At 40.2% G+C, this 12,379-nt stretch overlaps 1 protein-coding gene across 11 annotated transcripts in view; it reads right to left on the bottom strand.

Moving 5' to 3' along the window:
* TCF7 (transcription factor 7) overlaps positions 1-12,379 on the bottom strand; it is a 140,245-nt gene that overhangs the window by 22,536 nt on the left and 105,330 nt on the right. For 8 of the 11 annotated variants that reach the window (XM_081939600.1, XM_081939593.1, XM_081939599.1 and 5 more), the window contains exons 6-9: positions 9,656-9,742; positions 6,878-6,988; positions 4,733-4,895; positions 2,562-2,669 (exon numbers count right to left, since the gene is read on the bottom strand). In XM_081939600.1, coding sequence (XP_081795726.1) covers positions 2,562-2,669; positions 4,733-4,895; positions 6,878-6,988; positions 9,656-9,742 — 469 coding nt within the window. The remainder of the gene's footprint in view (positions 1-2,561; positions 2,670-4,732; positions 4,896-6,877; positions 6,989-9,655; positions 9,743-12,379) is intronic. The other 3 variants (XM_081939596.1, XM_081939598.1, XM_081939595.1) reach the window with 1 other exon arrangement.

Here is a 12,379-nt window from a genome sequence, read left to right as displayed (position 1 = left end):
TCTAATCTGAAAATGAGCTGTGGATAATTGAGATCATTTTTGGGAATAGATCATTTCAAGGCTGGATATTTACAGATTAACAGAGTTGGAAGGGATCTTGTAGGTCATCTAGTCCAATTCCCCCCCCTCCAAGCAGGAGACCCTACACCATTTCTGACAAATGGCAGTCCAATTTCTTCTTGAAGCCTCCAGTGATGAAGCTCCCACAACTTCTGAAGGCAGGCTGTTCCATTGAGTGATTGTTCTCATTGTTCTCACTGTCACAGTCAGATTCATTTCCTGAATACTCAAAATGTCACATGGTGAACTTAGAGTATTTGGAAAAATAACCTGTTTTGAGATTAGAACACTTCACAGCAGAATGTTTTGTGGCCCTCTACTCATAAAGCATCAAGCGCAAAAAAGAAAAGAGAGATAAAAGATGGAGAATGAAAAAAGGCAGCAGAAGTCAAAGGTAAATGTTCAGGAGAAGAACTACATTTCTGAGCACTGGGTAAACCAAGGTAAGGATGATGACCTGCAGATATTGTGGGAACCATGAATTATGGACAGAGGTATAAAATTATGGCAGAGGCATAAAAAAATAAAACAAGTGGAAGTCAATGTAAAGGATAGTAACATAGTTCTTACAGAGAAGAAGCTACAAGGTGGCAAATAGTGAAGATAAACGAGTAGCCAAAATCTGAAGGTTTTTTTAAAGATTTATTAAGAAGAAAGTCCAGGGAAAGGAATATATACTATAAAACAGTGGTGGGTTAGGACCAGTAAGCCCGGTATGGGTACTGTTCCAGTACGGTGCTCCGGGGGGCCCATCTGCCCGCCTGCACTCCTTACTGGTATTTGACCTCTTTGGGGCTTCCGCGCACACGCATGGAGTGTACGGCGCCTGCGCAACACTCCACTGAGCAGCTGGAACGTCGCAGAGGCACCGCAGAGTATGCATATGCGTGCTGCGCTCGTTCATGTGGTAGACAACCGGCCCCGTTGCATTGTACCGGTTGCACCGGGATCCGGAACCCACCACTGCTATAAAACAAATAACATATAGAAAACAAAACCATATTGGTGAGAAAAGTAAATAATATGAGTAAAAAAAGAGAGGATAGAGATAGAATGAAACAAGTAAAAGCTAAAGAGAAGGCAAGAATCAAGGAGAATAAAGAGAAAGAAAATATCACAAGTGTTTAAGTCAACGTTCAAAAGTTGGAAATAGCAACTTGTGTAAATGTAAGAAAGAAAATCATATTTATGTTTTATTTATTCTGTCTGTGGATAGAATGGAGAATATAAAAATGAAAGAAAATCAAGGATGTGTAGCGATGAAGCAATAGCTCTGCCTTAGATAATCTGAGGTACCCAGTCAGAAATAATTACAATCCATGTCAAAAGGCTGTGTAAAAAAGGGGGAAATAATGCTAAGGTATGCAAAAGGTATGCAATGAAAAAAAATGCTTACAGGTCTGCTGCTTCGAAGAGAAAACAAATATTGAAAGTTGAAATAATAGATCAGGAATCAGTTTAAGAGAATAGGCCCCAAATATACCACTCTGGGAAAGTGAGGGTGGGGGGAAGAGGAAGATAAGGCTCAGGAGGCTGTCACATATATTGGCAAAATAAACAGCAAACCAAAATAGGAAAGAAAATGAAGTGTGCAAAATAGAAACCTATGAAAAAGCACAGATTTATAAAACCCTCAACTGTAAATACTTTGACATATTTTAGAATACCCACTTTTTAATATGTCAATCTGTGACCCAATCAGAGGAATTGTGGACGAACACAATCATCCACTTTCATTGGAAATAGAAATAATGGCATTAAATACATGGAACCTCTTTGGGGGTTGCATTGAAGTCAACGTTATAAGAGCCTGCTGAAACCAGTGTCTGAAGGGCAGTTACAGCAAACCTGGGTGGGGAATTCTGGGAGTTGAAGTCCTCCAGGCTTAAAGTTGCTCAGGTTGGAGACCCCTGGTGTAATCTACTCTCAATATTCTGGTTTATAATAACCTATTGAGTTCACATCCTAAACTCAATGGAAGAACCTTTCCTCGTGCTCCCAGTGTAATTCTTGAGCACGATTTGCTGTCAATTTTTTTCTTTTTTCTTTTTCCTAATCCTCCTCCGCCCCTTGCAAAGGATTCATCTGAAACCAGGAGCTTGTGTATGTGTGAATTATGACTTGCAATATATTGTGAGAAAGTGATGGCAGGGCAGCAGGAAAAGAGAATCCCATTGAATTTAAAAAGTCGTTTGCAATGTTAAGCTCAGAACGTTTTCAGGGTAAAATACAAAATACAATATTCTTGCCATCAATATTGCTTGGCCGCCTTCTGCCACTTCTACCAGTTTCATGTACATGACTCAGATAATCCAGTTAAAGCTTTTGAAACCAAACTTCAACGTAGCCGCCCACTGAGTTGGCATCACTCACAAACTACTAAGACAGATAACTGAAAGCAATTAGTGGCAAAGATATAAAAGACCCAAAGTTACTTAAAAAGCAAAAATGGCTAGTGTCCTACACAAACTCTGCCACCACAACAGATCCCAGATACTCACATAGTTATCTCTTGCAGACCAGCCAGGATAGAGCTGCATGTGAAGCTGCCTTTCCTTGCGGGCCAGTTCATAATACTTGGCTTGCTCCTCTCGTGACAATGCGTGCCACTGAAAAGGAACCATAGAAAACAATGAGCACCCAAAAATTCACAGTGCTCTCACACCCTGATCAGAAAAGAGTACTGTTGCCTTCCAGGTGTTGGTAGGTATTGGTAGCTCCCATCATCAGCAACCAGCCACATTCCTAAGCAAGATCTAAGATATATCTAGAAATCTTAATTCTCTTAACATCTAATTTATTGCATAGATGTAAGGTGGGCGGAAGGAAAATCAACATATTCACAAAGATTCAGCCCTTAACTTTACACATGGTATTTGGAAACACTGTTGTACACATCTGATCTTGATAAACACATGAAAGAAGAATCTTCCACATAACAGAGCAGAACAGGGGAATTTGTGACCTTGCAGATGCTGCTGAATGACAACTTCTAGACATTCATTTATTAATTGTATCAATTTTATACAGCCACCGTCTCACAGCTGTGAATCTGAAGAATGGCCAGTAGGAAGGATTCTGGGAATTGCAATTCAGCAAAAACAATACAGTCCCAACTCTTGTGATAAGGCAATGCTCCATTTCCCCCTTTCCACCTACGAGTTTTCTGTACTAGAACATGAAAAAAAAAAGATGCAGAAGTAGCAATTTTCTTTTAGAATTTCTTCATTTCTCAAATCCCCAAATTACTAATTACTAATACAGTCACTGGTATTCATTTGCATATGCCTGTACTTATCAGTTTTTATGGAAATGGAACTTCTCTGTGCAGAAAGCAACGACAAAAGTTTATTAAATAAGAATTCAGCTTCTTATTCTATAAGTAAATGGAATCCCTGCACATTGATCAACCCCACCCCACCCCAAATTTAGGAATATAAAATTTTGACTGAATTCTCAACACTTTTTTAATGCAATAAACACACAAAATCCATGTTAAGTTTTTACTATTTGGAATCAAGATCAGAATTTGGGATACAATTGAAAGTTAAGTACCTAAGAAGTTTATGCCCTAATGAGAAAAAGTAAATTATATGATTGGCCAGAAAAGGAAATTACAGAGATCAGTGGTCTTTGAAATCCAAAATGAAAAAGCTTGCTCAGTTATAATAAATTAATTGAGCAGCCTTTGGTAGGTCATTTCTCATGTTACTTCCCCTGTCCAAAATGACAATAGTTGGCACCTGCCTTACGGTGTTGTGTGGATCCACACTTCGTGGCAGGAAAATATTTTAGATGTAGAAAGTGATCTACAAATAATCAATTTGAGTTTCCTGACATCTTTTGAAAGTCCCAGATAATGAAAACTGCTTCATGATCTGCTGATGCAGGGACTTGTATGCAATCTTTTAAAAACAAATTGAAAAAAAGGAAGAAAAACAATGTATTTTCTTAAGCTACCCATTCTGCAGCAGTGCAGAAGTTTTATTATAAATTTTGTTACATTTTCAAAGCCCATCCAAATGCACTGAAACAGATGCAAGGGCCATTAAAGTCTAAATATGGAGAAAGTGCAGCAAAACCAAACCATGGAGATGTCCGCTCTGGAAAAGTGTGTTGGTATACTGCAAACTGCACATCAACCAGGCCACTATAAAAGGTAAAGGTCCCCCTGCACATATGTGCTAGTTGTTCCCGACTCTAGGGGGCGGTGCTAATCTCCATTTCAAAGCCGAAGAGCCAGTGCTATGCAAAGACTTCTCTGTGGTCATGTGGCTGGCATGACTAAACGCTGAAGGCACTTAGAACACTGCTACCTTCCCACCAAAGGTGGTTTCTATTTTTCTCCTTGCATTTTTTACGTGCTTTCGAATTGCTAGGTTGGCAGAAGCCGGGACAAGTAACAGAACTTCACTCCATTACGTGGTGCTAGGGATTCGAACCACCGAACTGCCAACCTTTCTGATCGACAAACTCAGCGTCTTAGCCACTATACAGCTAGACTATTCACCTATACGGGAGAATAATTTTCAAAGCCTTTCTCTAGCCTCTTTCCCAGATCCATTAGAGCAATACCTTGACTGAAAATAAGGTTTACAACTAAAATCCAGAATTTCTGAAAAACCAAACAACTCATTCATCGTGAACCTTTCCTAATGCCTATATATCTTACCCGTCTTCCTAAAATTTGGTTGATTGCAGCACTTTCCTTCAAGGTGCATTCAGCAATGACCTTTGCCCGCATTTCTTTCATGTACAACATAAAAGCATTCAAAGGCTTCTTGATGGTAGGCTTCTTAGCTTCCTTTTCTCTCTTTGGTTCTGATTGTGATTTCCTTATATGAAAGAAAAAAGAAACAATTGATAATACGGGGTCTTGCCTCAGTACTGCAGCCTCTTAGAAAATAATAAAAAAACAAGGATTGACAGTGAAGGAATAAAAACGGATGAGCCAAAGCTTAAACATTAAAAGAGCAAAATATTTTTTCTAATGGTAGTCAACCCTAAGACGTTATCACTGGAGATATAATTTTGATCCTTATGGTTCAAAATATCCTACAAAACATCCTATTGATTCAGTTCATTTGCTCTGTTAATCTGATATATGAAATATCCATATAGGAACCACCATATTTATTACTTTTACCTGGTAGGCCCAGGGGTGGGCTGCTATGGGTTTGCCTGGGTTCGGGAGAACCCGTAGCTAACGTTATGGCCAGTTCGGAGAATCTCCAAATCCCCCCAGACAGAGGGCAATCTTCTAATCTGTAGCCCTGAAAAGGAGACTTGTGGACACTGGCTTTGCAAATGAGAAGCAGCAGTTTCTCTTCCAAGAGATGGAACTGGTAAGGGAGCATGCCAGGAGAACATATTAGAGCACCTATTCCTGCCAGATTCCTCCCACCTGAAGAAGTTCCCTTAGGAGAAGCAGCTTACCCATTTCTGTGAAGTGAGGAAGGCAGAAGTCCAAAAGCACTGCATTTCTATCATGTCTGCCCCCCCTTCTGTGACAGCCTTCCAGAGACTTTCACAGACTGAACTTTTCTGAAGGACCTTTATGGATGGATATTAATTATTATTACTTGGATAGTAATTATTATTAATTATATATAGTTCTTGAGCTACAGTGGTAATTGGGACCAGAATTTCCATTGATAAACGATGTGGTCAAAAAGCATGATGTGACACTTAGTGACAGCGATCCTGGCACTCCCCATTGCCATTATTACCAATTGAGCCAAGCCACTCCCAGCTTGGTCCCCCCCAGTCCCTTAAGTTTGGAACGGCCTCCTCTTCAACTCCCCCCATCCTCTTATCACCACCACCACTACCACCATCTCTGCCCTTATGGCCACTTTGCCTTTTGCCACCTCTGTCTGTCCTGCTGTACTGTGCTCACTGGTTCAGCTGACTTTTGCCATCTTCCTCGCACTCTTAACTAGTTGTGCCCAGCCTGGTTCAAAGGTCTTCTTCCTGGGGTCACTTGTGCCACTCTCCGAATAACATGCACACTTCCTAGGCTTCTGTGACCATCTAGAATTCACGAGAAGAAGGCCATGCCTGCTGTTCTGCAAATCATTTGCATCGTTCTTGTGAAGTTTCGCAAAGCCTTTGAAAAGCCTCTGAGGCATCCTGAAGCATCATAAGAACACTTTTTGAAGGATAGTGTGAGTAGCCTTGGAAGAAGGCCTAGCAGGGTCAAGTGCTGCCTCACATAGGGCAGGTTGGGCACAGCTTTTTGGCAGGAGGAGAAAGATGGTGATGGACAGTTGGGTGTGGCAGGACTTGTGGAATGTGTGGTGGCAGCTTTGAGCTGCGTCACTAGTCGTGGCCTTGAACTGAAGTAGTGGCTGGGAGGGAGGGGCAGCTGACTGAAATTGATGAAGGCCTCAGGCCTCTACTTCAGTCCCAGTCTTGCCACTGCCACCAAGGAGTGCTGCTATGCAGGACAACCAAAAGGGCAGAAATGGGGGAAAAGAAGAAAAGAAAGCAGGGGGGAAGTGCCCCTGTAGTCATAAATGTGGCCAGACTTCCAAAGATGACCACACGAGCCTTGCAATGTCTACAATTTTGAGGACCATTCATAAGTACCATATGTTCAGCACCACTTCAAACAGTGGCTGAACAAATGGTTGTAAATTGAAAACTACATCGTTCTGTCTTTGTTGTGCATTGTACTACATTTATTTTCTGGTGGAAAGTTTATTGTATCTTAACTATGTTACTGTATGTCTTGAAGATTCAGCAGCATAAAAATGCAACATATAAACAAATAGCACAGTACCATAAGTTTTCATCCCAGTTCTTGGCTACTTACATGCTTCGGTCGTAATGATCCATTTCTTGTTTCCCAGATGGAGATGTGATGCCTGGGTGTGGGAGGCCTGGTGCATGCATTCCAGAGCTAAGCACCAAAGGATGTGTAATCCTGCAATATAACACAGATTTGTTATTGCCTGGATTTATTATGCATTATATTAGAATGGGATTTGTACACTAGTTGGACTCGTTTCTAGATGTGGAGAGGACTGTTTCACAGAATGTGTGTGAACATTGATGTAACAGCAAAGTTTGCTGACTTCCATGTAGGTTGACATTTCCAGAGACATAGCATGATACAAACGGAAGCCTGGGTTTCTAAAGTCTTCTGGAACTGCAACATAATGGATGCTTGGGCACTCAGCTGCTGTATTCTGAATTAGACTGAGAAATACAGCAATGACAGCCAAGGGCTAATCTACACTTGAACAGAATTTGGTTTTCAGCAATCGTGAGACAAGGGGTCTGGCTCACTAGGTGGCACTTTGTAGCTTGATATCCCCCCCCCCCCACTACATTGACTGTTGGAGCAAACTAACACAAATGTTACATGTCAAAATGACAACTTCCCATCTACTGCCGTCATCTTTGGTTATCCTGAAATTCTGTAAGGGAAGCATTCTTCCTGGATGGAGAACACCCAAGAACGCTTTGACACAGCTCTTGGTAAAGCTTATGGCAATGCTGAGTCAGGCAGCGCCAACTCCAACTTGGTATTTTCTTCTTACAATGCCTGTAGTTAAATAAAGACTGCGAGACTTAATTTGCTGTTTGATTAAAGAGCTGTATTTAACAGTTCCTTACATGTACCTCAGGTTTAAGTTCTAAGAAAAATAAAAAAAAGGGGTGGGGAAAATTTTATGCTGATTTTCTGGCTTCAGTTCTTTGCAATAATTATTTTATGCAAGTTGTTCTTGCCAAGGAAACTAGGTTGTTGGGTGACTAAGCCCATTTTAGATGAGGACCTAGACGTGGCTTATATACCAATTCTTTGCCAAGAATTTCTCAGGCTAACTTCCTGCAATCTGCATCTGAGCCTGTGGCTTTAGTGCTATATTGAATGACCCTTTCCCTTTCTTCAGTAATTCTGAACATAAAGAGATATTAGAAAGTGAGGGTCACATTCCTGAAGTTTTCATAAAACAGATTGTAGATGAATTGTTTGCACATTCTTCACCAGTTCTGAAGAATACTTTCAGCATGATAGAAAGATGCCGTCAATTTGATGCGTCAATTTACTGAGCATCATGACTAAAGCTTGAGACAGAAGATTTGCCCATGGGAGACAACCAACTGTTCATTAGCTCTGTTGGCACAAAAAGAAATGATGCTTGATATTAATCTACTGGCATAGCTTGAAGCTTGATCATTATCTGTCAAGGTGTGCGTTCTTGTCTGAAAAATCTGCCTCATTCTCTGCTCTTAATGGGAATGCTTCTATGGCAAAGAATGAAACTACCAGATAACTAGGAGGTCTGTCATTCATTTATCTTAAATATTAAGATACTTAGACAGGCAAAGGTGCCTGAGGCAGAGTAAACATTAAGGTAATGGCATAATAATACTATAATAGTAAAAATAATGATGTGCCTTTCCCCATTACGATTCCCAGAATGTCTTCATCAAGAAACTTATTAGGACAATACAAAGCAGAAGCCAGAGGAGAAATGCAATGAATGGTGCTTGCACATACATTCCCTGTAGGTTAATGTATATTCCAGCTGGACCTTCTCAGAAGTAAAGAGAAAATAAATTTGGCATTCAGGTCCTTCTGATTAGCTCCCCCAAATTTACAACCAAGTGGAACAAAGCCCAGCCAATTGATCAAATTCTTTTGTGATGATCAGGAAAGCCAATGGCATATTCGCTTCTGAAGTCGTTGGGTTTTTGTTTTTGTTTTTAAAAAAAAGGTTTTGTATGAGAAATCGCCACACACTTCCATAGAAGCAAAGCTGGTATTTGATACTAGCTGGTGACCACCAAGGTATGGGTGGAATGAGGAGAAAAGTGTAAACTCAGCAGAGCAAAAGTGCATTGAGAAAAAGCGAAAATGGGCTGAAGGGATGCAGCACATAAGGAAGAGAACCTGGTAGCTTGAATGCACCAGGTTTTCTACCCGATTTCTACTTCTGTTGAAGACTACTAATTGAACAAAGTAGTAAGGAAGTCCATTAGTCCTTGAAGCTACATCAGGTAGACAATTTTATTTTAATGGTAGTCAACAAGATGTCGCTTCGCTTTGTCTTTTGAGAACCCAGAACAATTTGAAAAAAGGTTCACTAGTAAGGACACATATCTTCATTCTACTGAAGTCCTTAGAAAAGAGCCCTTGCAAAATTCTGCACAGCTTCAAACTCTGAAAAGAGGACTGAGGGTAAAGACCTAATATATAACAAGAAGCATTTTTGAGAGCGCTTAACTGTGGACGAAAAAAACAACAACAACTCATCAGAGCATTTTCAGCTCCCCTTTCCCATTCCTAGATACATGACAATAAGAGACATGTTCTTTGGCTTTGCAACATCTTGCGAGGGTTCTCTCTCTCTACTGTCCTACTATTGTTGATCCCAGCCAAACTGTGCTTTTTCCTCTGGGAGGTCATCAAATTATTTATTGATTTTTGGTCAGAAAAGTCTGCCTGTTTAAAACAAGAGAACTCCTTCCCTGTTGCTGCCATCTGGACATGAGAGCTTCTCCCTAAATCCTGCAAACGTTCATGGCTTGAATTGCAACAGAAGCAGAGCAACGTGTCCTGGCTCAGGCAGCTTATACTTACCTGGAGAAAGTAGCCCCAGCAGAGAGCGCCGACGTATAGGGCTGTCTAAATCCACATGACTGGAAAGGGCAGACAGGTTGGCTCTGCCTGGGAGCAGGAAGAAAGAGGCTATAAAGCATCTACACCCATGTCACTTTTCCTGCATACCTTTTCCCCCCCTCTTTTTTTTGTCTGGATTCATAGCTGGCTAAAGTTGGGAACTTGCATGTTGGGGAAAGGAAAACTTTTTGTTACTTATTGGCTTTTGTCTAAATGTAGACGTGAGCAGAGAAGAGTTTTCTCTAGAGTTTCTTTAGAGTTTCTCTAGAACTCCACCAGCGATGCATAAAAGCTACCTGTAATGGCTGTATGTTTAGCTTTGAAATATGGCTAGAGAAGTAGGCTTTCATTCCTGGTTGAGCTACACAATCAGGTAGAGACATTTGACATAATCTTTTTCCCATGCATCAAGGGGTTTCATCCAGTCTAGTTATTTGGGTGCAAGCAAGCAATGCAAAATTAATATCCCTAGAAATCCAGACAAATATTTCTATCATCTATACACAGACTTTATCTTCTTTGCACTACTAGAAATTAAGGTCTAAATAAAGAACATTTCAAATCCTATTTGACAGAAACACAAAGCCATTGCTTAGTTGATGCTCTTGAGTCAGTCTGAAATGACACCAGTCTTATCACTTACATAAGTTACACTTACAAACTTGCTCTATTCCAACCATACTCCAAATGGTTACAGAAGATTATGTTTCAATAGTGAAAGACATTGTTTAACGTTGTACATGTTGACTTTTTTTCACTTCTAAAAAGGGCTAAAATCTCTTGGATTTTATTGTAAACATGCCACCCCCACTATATCCAAATCCAAATCCAAGCACATTCCCAGTGTGCTCTTAGCAAAATGCCAAACAAATACATGCATCTTTGGTTATTAGCCAAGACCTGTGTGTGGGATGCAAAGCTGGCAAAAATAATTTAGCATTACATCACAGAGAAACATGAAGTGGCAAGTGGAGGACTGGATTGGGAATGCTTCTGCAAAATTCAACTGAATCCAGGACAATATAGTTCTTTATAGAAGCCTCCACATCAAAAATGTAAATATATATGATTTATACTTTTTCTACTCTTGTTAAACAGATAATGGCTTGCAATAATCTATACCTAGGAAAGGTAAGAATTTCACAGTTAAATTCTGAGAAAGTATCAGTATCGGCTCTAATTATTAATACGTTTTTGAGGATTTTGACCACTGACCCCATTTGAAGCCCTCCACCTAGGAGGATTTTACCTACTCTTTCTTTAATCCAAAATACAATCTGGGGTAGTGTTTCCCCAACTATGTAGCTTCCAGAATTATGGACTGTTAGTGCCAAAATTTCCTAGCCAGTGTGACTACTGTTGAGAATTTGTGGATCTGAAGTCTATTCATTTGGAAGCTGCCAAGATTGGAAAACTCTAATCCAAGACCTCGGGACTGTACTTAATTATGATGGGATGGAAGCGTGGATATCTTGTGAAGAATCAAGAATTTAATTAGAATATACTGGTCAACTATCTTAAATGCAGGGAGAACCATGCTGAAAGAAATACTGGTGGAAACTCGTGGCAAGGTCAAAAGGTTGGAAACCATGTGGGGAAGATCATCAAACTTCAGTAGATGTAGATCTGTAAGTGTGGACAAAGCCACAAGGAAAAATCTGCATGAATGGTTTCAGTATTAAAAGAGATTCCCATTTTACAAGAACATATGCAATGGGACCACAGAATGTGAAATGCATGAATGAATATACCTCGATATTTTGATGCAGAAAAGGAGCACAATAAGGAATGAGTGATTTTATATGGTCTGGAGTAAATCAATTTAAATGAGATGATATATTGAGGGCTTGAGACCATAAGAAGGATTAAAATAGCAAAGGCAATGGTGTGGCAACAGAATAGAAAGGATAATTATATTTATGCTTTCAGTTATAATCCAGTAAATCATAACAATTGAAATTAATGTATTTTCAATTAACATGAATATTACACAAGGATATGTATTCATCACAACACAATGAGGGAAGAGGTAGGCTATGACAAACCTTAAGTGGTACTGAATGCAACACCTAGACATGCAGTACTACTAATGGACAGTTACAATGCGGAAGAAACAAGAAATTACAGGAAGATCTCACATGGGCAAATACAATAATGCAGGAGATAGAATACTAAGTGTTCTGTGAACAGAATTATTTTTGTTATTAATATTTATTTTAAGCAATATAGAGACAGATTATACACTGGAACATTAACTACATAATATCCTGGTCATCTCCCTTAAGGATTATTGCAATGAGCTCAACAGGAGGCTGTCCTTAAAGAGCATCTGGAAAAGGCAGCTGGTGCAGAATGTGGCTACATGAGGAGACTTGGGCCTCCAACGATCATGCAAGTAACACCTTGGCTGCATAAGCTGCACTGGATGCCAGTTTACTTCCAAGTCCAATTAATAGTTTGGTTGTCATCTTTAAAGCCATTCATTATGGCATGGAATCAGGTTACCCAAAGAAACATCTCATCCCAGTTACATCAACCTGTCCCACACAATCAGGCAGAGGCAGTGGTGCAATTCAGCAGGTTCTATCCGGTTTGGGTGAACCGGTAGCGGTAGCGGCAGGAGTGAACCGGAACTGGTAGTTTGGGTGAACCGGTAGCGGTGGGAGTCTCCGCCCACCTACCCAA

The sequence above is a fragment of the Natrix helvetica genome (genome assembly GCF_964273705.1).
Source record: "Natrix helvetica genome assembly, chromosome: 1".
Classification (NCBI taxonomy): domain Eukaryota; kingdom Metazoa; phylum Chordata; class Lepidosauria; order Squamata; family Natricidae; genus Natrix; species Natrix helvetica.
The sequence above is the reverse complement of the archived record's forward strand: the minus strand, read 5'-3'. Positions and strand labels throughout refer to the sequence as shown.